We start from the raw sequence: 8,879 nt of genomic DNA, 5'->3' as shown, positions 1-8,879 counted from the left end.
TTGGGATTGTATCCCCGCTAAATAACCGCAAAAAAACAGAAATTTAAACGAAATTTAAAGCCTTTTGATCGTGAATATCTTTATTTTACTTTGGTTTATTTATTGAATTTATTCCATACAATTTCATATGCATTTCGAATTTGTTCTCATTAAATCATAAACAGTTACATTGTTTTACATTGTACATTTGATTATGCTTTACTTAATGCGTATTATTAATTTAGTTCATATTTGTATAATTCTTGTATGTATATATCATATGGTTATGTTTGTTATGCATATGTGTGTGTGCTTGCTTCAACAGAATATTTCAAACAAAATGAAAACAATTATCGATTAGTTATATTTGAATTGCCTTCCTTGATTACGGTTTAATCATATTGTATTCAATAATATAATTAGTTAAAGCTACAACTTAGTGCGCATTCTTGTACTTCGCCAACAACTACAACAAAAGGTATGACACATAAACAATAACAAAAAAGTTGATCGTTTTCTAACAACAACGAACATATAAAATAATCGCGTTAAAACATTTGCTGTTAAACAAAGAAAATGTAAAAGTTAATTATTTTTTTTGCTTTTACTTTTTCCACTTTTTATATCACAAGTTAAAATTTTGATTATTGTTTGGTCAATTTTATTATAATAGTTATATATAGTACTTGTATATTTATGGTATTAGGTATGTGTGTTAATTATGTACATAAGAAAATATACTAATAGCATAATTTAATAAACATATTTCCGTTAGGTTCTCATATAAATTGGTCTAGATAATCAAGTCATGGTGTTTCCTTTAAATTGGTTTCATGTTTTTCGGGTGAGGGATTGGTTCGGGCTGGTATACAGAGCAGTACTAACGATTCGAGAGTGATATATGTATAAGTATAGTTAAAAATAGTTGATTTTTAGGAGATTACATAGAAATTCGAGTTAGTTGCATGCGTTAAGTTGAGAGAGTTTTTGTTTTTTAGAGTAATTAATCGTTTTTTTTTTTTGTATTTAAGATATATTTTTTCTAGCGTTTGTAGCGATGTGGTGGTGTATGCTTAAGGGTTGTGGATATATTATTCGATATGGTACATAGGCATTACTTATTAAATTGAGCTAACAAAATGAAAACCCCTTGAATTAATTGTAGAAATTCGGAAAAAAAAAGAAAGATACAAATTGATATGTCATAACTTTCTGAAAAGTAGGTTTTTCTAAAACAGGCAAAAAACATGAACTTTAAGATATGTAGCTAACTTTCGCCCCTAAACTTTGCGATATGTATTTTGTCCAACTATATCCCCAACTATATCCCTAAACACACAACACACCACACCATCCACAAACCCCGTCGTTTTGAGCTTCCACATTCCAGTTTCGATATTAGTCGCATGTGGGGATCAAGCCATCAGACCATCGACTCCCTGACGCGGCCCCTTACCTGTAAATTAGTTTCGAAAGACGATGTATTTTAGGATACATATGCGATATATATATATAGGGTACAGCACATCTAGACGTAGGTGGTGCAGGGGGATTTACACATGGACAGACGGGCGACACTTTCGTTCCTGTCCTCTCCACTTCCGCCGGCTGCTCCGATCTCCGTGGGTTATGGGGAGAAGACGCGCAGGGATCGCAGCAGAGTGGCCAGGACATTGGCCAGGCACTCGGCCTGCAGCGCCAACTGACCGGCGCCAATGGGTCCGATCTCCACGCCCACCAGCTCCCTGAAACTGCTGGCCACATCGTGCACTTTGAGCACTATATTCCTCGTTTGCAGCGGGGCCGAAGTGTGCCTGGTCATGTCCTGGGCCAGCTCGGTGATCCTGCGGATGGCCGTCAGGCAGGAGGTCAAATGCTCCGGCAGCGTAATCAGTGTCATGTCCGACATGGAGGCCACCAGGAACTTGCTTGCGGTGACCAAAGCCAAAGTCTGTTCGGTGAGTTCGTTGCGTGCTCGCTGGAACTTCTCCTCGTCGATGGAGGTTCCTCCTCCGGCCGCCTGGGCCACCGAACACTGGGCCGCCACCTGGTCCAGTTTGATCAGAAGACCCGCCATGGCCACATCCGTTTTGGCCAACAGCGCCTCGCCGTCGATGAGGTGACCGTTCTTCAGGAACAGCTTCTCGCCATGCAGCTGCTGCGGTTTCTTGGGGAGCAGGGGAAGGGTTCCATTCTGGTTGGGATTCTGGTTCGGATTCTGGCTCTGATTCAAGTGGGGCAGACGGACGGTGGCCGGTATGGGTGGTGAGTAGTGGTGGGCAGGTGGTGGTGCAGCAGTTCCATTGGAAGGACGCGAGGGGCGGCTGGCGATGGGCGGCAGCGGGGGTTTCTTGGGGCCACCACTCACCAGGTTCGATGGAGGATTGCTCTGCCCAGCTCCATCTAAAGTGGGACTTCCCCGCGGCGGCAGTTGCGGGGGATTCCTCTCCAGCTGCAGCTGCTGCTGCATCACTGGGCTGGCGGCCATCCTCACCTGCTTCTTGGGCGAGTAACGCTGCAGCAGCTCGGCACTTTTCGGTGGTCTCGCCGGCGGCGGTGAGAGCTGCTCGCAAGTGGGCGTTCTGGGAGGCGGCTGCAGATCCTCCTCCTCCGGCTGCTCCTCTTTCTTGCTCGTTGGACAGCAGCTGAACTTGCTCTTCCGCTCCACGGTGGCGTATTCAATGACATGGGGTGCACTAGCGGTGGACTGGCCATTGGCCACCGACTGGAAGAACTCCCGCTTGGCCTGAACGGAGTTGCTGTAGAGGGACTCCGTTTCCATCGGTTGCGCCACCTGCTGTTGCTCCAAATTCGGAGGTGGCGGTATGATGAACGACATGATCTCCTCGGGCGTCAGCTCCTTGGCGGGCGTGGCCTTCTGCGTGGGCGGAGCCACCATTATTTGCTGCAGGAAACTATCCAGCTCTTCGGCTCTTCCCTCGAAACCCTTTGGAGGAGCGGCGTTCATCAGGGATAGGGAATCCAGTTCATCGGGCGTTTGAGGCGGTGGAATGGCACGCAGATCTATGAGATCCGTGTCGGTTTCAATGAAGGTATCTTCCCGCACCTCGAAGCCATAGATCTCGGAAAGCTGGCGGGCAGCCACATCAGTGTCCGCTGCTGCCGCATTGCTGATCTCCTTGAGCTGTTGAAGATACTCCCTTAGGTTGTAGTCCTTCGTCTCGGCCCCGAAATGCGTGCCATCGGGACTGTGGAGGCCAAAGCTGCTCCGCTGGGAGAGCTGCTGTTTGGCAGGTGCCGCAGTTCCCGCCGCCTGGAGCAGCATCATCTGCGGTCGCCTGGCTGTTGGCGATTGAGCGGGTGAAGCCACCGATTCCGAGTCACTTTCGCTCTGGGAGAAATCAGTGCCCAGGGCCTGCAGGTCGCTCAGAAGCTGACTGAAACCATTCAGTTTCCTCTGCGGACGCGGACTGGAGGTGCTGCACAGACTGGGTTTCCTCTTGGGAGTGGCGGGCGTAGCCGGCGCAGATGTGGAAACGGGTGCAGTTTCTGGAATGGCGTTCAATCCCTGGGTTATGCCGCTCAGCTCGTGGTTAATTGTCTCGGCCAGGAGCGTCAGGGAATCGCTGTGCTTGAGCGGATGTCCCGGGGGAATGGACATTCCCACTCCACCCTGCGACTCCTCCGTCGAGGAAACCTTGCTGCTGTTGAGACTATCGCAATCCGAGTCGAATTCGAGGACAGCCACTCCTCCTGCGCCACCCTGCTCCTGCTCACTGAGATATTGCTCGGAGGTTTGGACCAAATGCTGCAGCTCCTGAACCCTTCGCAGAACCTGCTCGTTCTTGGCCTCCAGCTGGTGGCTGCCCGAGTGACTGCGTCCCTCGGCGTAATTGCTGCCACTGCTGTCGCTCAGCCCCGAATCCTTGGCGGCCTCCTCCAGCAGCTCGGTGGCCATCACACTGTGCAGATCGAGGTCCATGGCGTAGGGCAGCGAGGCAGGTGCCGCCGCCTGACTGACCGACGTCTGCTGCTGGAGCTGCGGCCGCTGGACCAGCGGATGGTAGGGCGGCGCCATCAGGAAGTTGACGCTGTGCGCCCGCGTGTGGAAGGGCATCAGGTAGCTCCAACCCGCCGGGAGCACTGTGTGTTGGCTAAGGAAACCGGGCGAGTTGTCCTCGTCGTTGGGTTCCCGTTCACGCAGAACATTTAGCATGTTACCTGTGGGGAATAGTATAGTTCAAATGATGTTTCTTAACCAAAAAGAAACCCTTGAGTAACTCACCCGTCAGCAATCGATAGTAGCCACCCAGGACCAGACTAAATTCGCAGCCATCGCGATCCTCCATGATGAACTTCACCGCCCGATCGCCGAGCATGAAGATGGATACGCTGCAGGTGACATCGTCCTCGCGATTCACCACCACATGGGTGAAGTCCTCGATGGCCGAAATGGGTTGGGGCTGCTTGAAGATTCAAAACCAGTTATAGGAGATTCAACGCACCCGTGATATTCCCGATAGACTCACCACCGAATTGCGGGCACTGGAGATCTGGCTCAGTCCGAAGCGCGGACTCACCAGCAGGACGCGCTCGACGCCCTCTCTTTGGTTTGTGCTGAAACATTTGGCTCCATAGCTGGGTAAGCTAGCGATTATATCTAGATAATGGAGTTTGGCCTGTAAACGAAAGAGATTTTGTATATATAATATAATATTTAAAATGATTTTTACAAGTTGGAGCTTGAAAAATATCGATATTTTCAATATTTCCACAATATCCTATCGATAATATCGATGTTTTTAGACAATTGTATAAGTATTATATCTAGATACGAGACAGAGATTTTTTAAATATAATATTTGTAATGATTTTTACAAGTTGGTCCTTGAAAAATATCGATATTTTCGATATTTCCACATTATCCTATCGATAATATCGATGTTTTTTTTAAATAATTGTATAAGTATTTTTATAATAAAACATCAAAAAAACCAGGACCGTTACAGTTATAAGTTTTACTTTAAAAAACATCGATGTTTCCGATAAACACCGGTGCTAATTTCGATATTTTTCAAACTCTACTCTGAATGTCCTCAGGACAGTGCACTAATGTGTTATTTTTTCCCTTTTTGTTTATACTTTAAGCTCTCTTAGCAACCTTTAACCCACCTGCAGCTGTGTGAGGACCTTGCTGGAGGATCCCGTCATCTCCGCGTTGAGCTTCAGGAAGTGTGAAATCAGCCGGCGCAGCTCCTTCCGCTTCATGCCCTCAAACAGGCTGACTGGGACAAAGCGCTCCAGCCCGAACTCGCGTCTGAAAGGAGTCATATTAAATATATTTTATTTACATAGAAAGACGGTATCCCAGGGACTCTGCTTACTCGACCAGTTTAACAGTGAGCTTGGCGGGCGCAAAGTTGTTGGCCAGGGCGTGCTGGTGCATGTGGAGGGCGGCCAATCGGAGGGCCAATTCCGGCTGCAGCTCGGGGGCGAATCTCTCCTGGTTGACGTCGTTGCAGCACTGCAAGTACAGGTAGTCCAGGGCGTGCAGATCCCGCTGCGCCAGTTCCGCGGCCGAAATGGGCACGAAGGTGATGCGGAAGAGGCACCTCAGCTTGTGCGCCCCCGGACGAGCGGCAATCTGCGGGCGATAATCAGGCGGAAATTCAAAAATAAATTAAATGTTTCCTCCTTTTTAGCGGGAAACTGTATATTGGGTTATGCTCTCACCCTGGCCAGCGACTCCTGGGGATCCAGCAGGGTGAGCTTGTTGCGCTTGAGGCTCTTCACGTGCTCCAGCACCAAGCTGAAGAGCTCGCCGCAGCAGAGGCAGAGCTTGTCCAGCAGCGAGCTGACCACATCCTGCACCGTGGTGGTGGCGTCGTACTTGAAGGACTTGGTCTGCCCGTTCTCGAGGAACACCTTCAGCACGTTGGCCATCGGCGGCACACAGATGTCGCCCAGGGAAAAGGCCGAGGGCTAAAAATAATCAAATGAAAATAAGCACAAATTACTAATGAAATATTTTTCGAAATTAAATAACTTTAACAAGAGAGAACGCTATAGTCGGGTTGTTGTCCCGACTATCTAATACCCGTCACTCAGCTAAAGGGAGTGCGAACGCTGTGTCGGGTTGGTGTCCCGACTAATAATCGTAACTCAGCTAAAGGGAGTGCGAGGGAGATAGATATATAATTTTTGATTGCGTATAACTTTTTAATGAATGGTCCGATTTGAAAAATGTCTTCTACATTTCGATAGGTATAAATATACACAACAAAATTGCATTTATACTTCTCGGAAATCTTTAAAGATGTGGGCGCAGGACCCATTTTAAAATCGTTAGTGGGCGAGTGTGGGCGTTAGAGGGGGCGTGGCGCTCGGCTAAAATAAACTTGCGCTGCGTAGGAAGCCAAAGAATATGTGTGGGAAATCTCAACCTTCTAGCTTTTGTAGTTTCTGAGATCTCAGCGTTCATACAGACGGACAGACGGACAGACAGACAGACAGACAGACAGACAGACAGACAGACGGACAGACGGACATGGCTAGATCGACTCGGCTAGTGACCCTGATCAAGAATATATATACTTTATGGGGTCGGAAACGCTTCCTTCTAGCTGTTACATACTTTTGCACGAATCTAGTATACCCTTTTACTCTACGAGTAACGGGTATAAAAATATTATCTAAACCAGGAACCGTAAATAACCGTTTTTTGAGATTTTTATTTTAGAAGGCCTATTGAGATTTGTGCAAGTTTTAATCAACAATTTAACTGATTTTTATGCACTTTAAAGAACGTTATTTTTGACGTTTAAAACAAAATATCACAATAGTATTTTTGAAATAAAAATCTCAAATAACGATTATTTACGGTCCCTGATCTAAACGATAAAAGTTTGGTCGGTAGTTATTTATTATTTATTTATTTTAGCTTCTTCAAATTTCAAAGTCCTCTTCGGTTGGAGGATTTTTAAAGGCATATTCCACTCGACTTAGCGCCGCGACAGCCGGAAAGTTCTCCTTGCAAACGGCATAGTCCTGGAGGGCATTCAAGGTCTTTAAAGCCTCCTGGTTGCTGCTAATGGATAGTTCATCCTTCGATCCCTTTAGCTTCTTTTTCATAGTTTTCGGCTTCTGTACCTTCTTGGCATTCCCAGCCTTGCGTTTGATATTGAGGGGTTTCTTCCTAGGTTTGGATGGTTTAGCTTTGCCTTTGTTCGCCATCATTGTCTCGATCTCTTCCTCGTAATCAACTGCGCTCAGGTTATCCACCGATAGGGGATCATCTTTTGAAAAAGCTGACATCTTTTTAGTTACTTGGAATATATTACGTTCCAGTTCCTGTATTATCGGTCCAGCTAATGTCAATACCAAACAGTTCAATGACTATTTTCACCAGACTTCTTTGATATTACATCTGTCTGTCCGTCCGTATGAATGCTGAGATCTCGGAAACTACAAAAGCTAGAAAGTTGGGATTACCCATACATATTCTTGGACTTCCTACGAAGCGCAAGTTTTTTTCAGCCGAGCGCCACGCCCTCTTTAACGCCCACAATTGTCTTAAACGATTTTCAAAGCTGTCTGGAGCCCACACCTTTAAAGATTTCGGAAATGTAAAAATGCAGTTTTATTGTGTTTATCAAGACCTATCAAAATGTAGAAGAAGTTTTTCAAATCGGACCATTCGTTAAAAAGTTATGCTCTATCAAAGTTGTATATCTCCCTCGCACCCCCTTTAGCTGAGTAACGGGTATGTGATAGTCAGGGCACCCGACTATCTCTTGTTTATACCAATAACTAAAACTCACCGGAAACAGTGGAGCTCCGTTGACGCAGACACTCTCGGCGAATCGAACGCGACTAGGACGTGATCTCAGCTTGGCTCGCTTGCCGGCGGAAAGAAGCGTGGACTTCCTGCCCGGCATGACGCAGTGCGCCATGGGTTGGCACACGAAGAGATTGACCTGCGACTCACAGGCTCGCACCAGCTGGATGACATGATCCCGCGGAGCATCCTTCACATCCTCACCGTTCACCGCCAGGATCTGATCGCCCGGCTGCAGTTTTCCGATACTCGGACCGCCCTCCGTGACAAATCTCACAATCACTGGACGTTCACTCCCGGCCACGAATCCGAATCCCAGGCTGGCATTCCTTTGCAGTTGAACGTGTCGTGGTTCTGGGGGATGCTCATCCCAGCGTATGCACTCGGGTGCCTCGTAGGTGGTCGTTTTGTTGAGGTGGCTAATTAAAAGGGATACGTTTAATATATAATATTGGTCGCTTTAAGAAATACCCACTTGATATAGTAGGAACGACCCTTGGAGTCTATGGCACGCTCCCAGCCATATGAGAGCTCCTCGTGTTTGCTCCAATCCTCGACGGCAGGCAGCCAGCCAGCGGATTGCGTCATGTGACTAAAAAAAGATATTAAAACATATTCTTAATATTTTATCATATAAGAAAATACCTAAAATATTTTATAGAGTACATTTCATATGTTTGGTTAAACATTCTTTCATATTAAATAGCAAATATTTTCTTTAGCCATTCCAGTCAGTAATTTAATTGGCCAAATATTGACTTTTGAATGGGAATGTGTCAATAGAACTCTGTTATTACCGTTGATGATTACTACTCACTCAGCTGACAGCTGCAATTTGTAACCCAATACAGAGGAAAAGTATCTTGTATCTGAGCTTATTACGAACCACAGAATGCAGTCCTTTGACAGCAATCTGATAAATAAGTTGTCATTGTAAAATTAAAAACCATTCAAAATTACATTTACAATTTACATTCAATTTTTGAGTAGCCACTTATTTACATTCGTTATGGAATGATTTGTGGTCACATCCTCTACTTAGCTAGTGCAAATATTTTACAATATTTCTATTTATAAATCATGCAAGAGCCCTCGCCCACTT

The 8,879-nt window shown here is 46.2% G+C and overlaps 1 protein-coding gene across 4 annotated transcripts in view; it reads right to left on the bottom strand.

Annotated features, from left to right (window-relative positions):
* Positions 1-75: 75 nt before the first annotated feature.
* The window catches only part of LOC108058621 (uncharacterized), a 32,882-nt gene continuing 24,078 nt past the window's right edge, over positions 76-8,879 (bottom strand). The window contains exons 3-11 of one of the 4 annotated variants that reach the window (XR_001769966.3): positions 8,253-8,369; positions 7,761-8,196; positions 5,674-5,922; positions 5,325-5,584; positions 5,113-5,257; positions 4,470-4,619; positions 4,226-4,406; positions 1,436-4,161; positions 76-859 (exon numbers count right to left, since the gene is read on the bottom strand). Coding sequence is in view for 3 of the 4 variants with exons in the window: in XM_017143497.3 (XP_016998986.2) it covers positions 1,607-4,161; positions 4,226-4,406; positions 4,470-4,619; positions 5,113-5,257; positions 5,325-5,584; positions 5,674-5,922; positions 7,761-8,196; positions 8,253-8,369 (4,093 nt within the window). In the remaining variant the exon portion in view is untranslated. Of the gene's footprint in view, positions 4,162-4,225; positions 4,407-4,469; positions 4,620-5,112; positions 5,258-5,324; positions 5,585-5,673; positions 5,923-6,655; positions 6,675-7,760; positions 8,197-8,252; positions 8,370-8,879 lie in introns of those variants that run through there. The other 3 variants (XM_017143497.3, XM_017143498.3, XM_070216512.1) reach the window with 3 other exon arrangements.

Source organism: Drosophila takahashii, chromosome 3R (assembly GCF_030179915.1).
Source record: "Drosophila takahashii strain IR98-3 E-12201 chromosome 3R, DtakHiC1v2, whole genome shotgun sequence".
In the NCBI taxonomy this organism is placed as follows: domain Eukaryota; kingdom Metazoa; phylum Arthropoda; class Insecta; order Diptera; family Drosophilidae; genus Drosophila; species Drosophila takahashii.
This window is presented reverse-complemented; position numbering and strand designations above follow the sequence as displayed.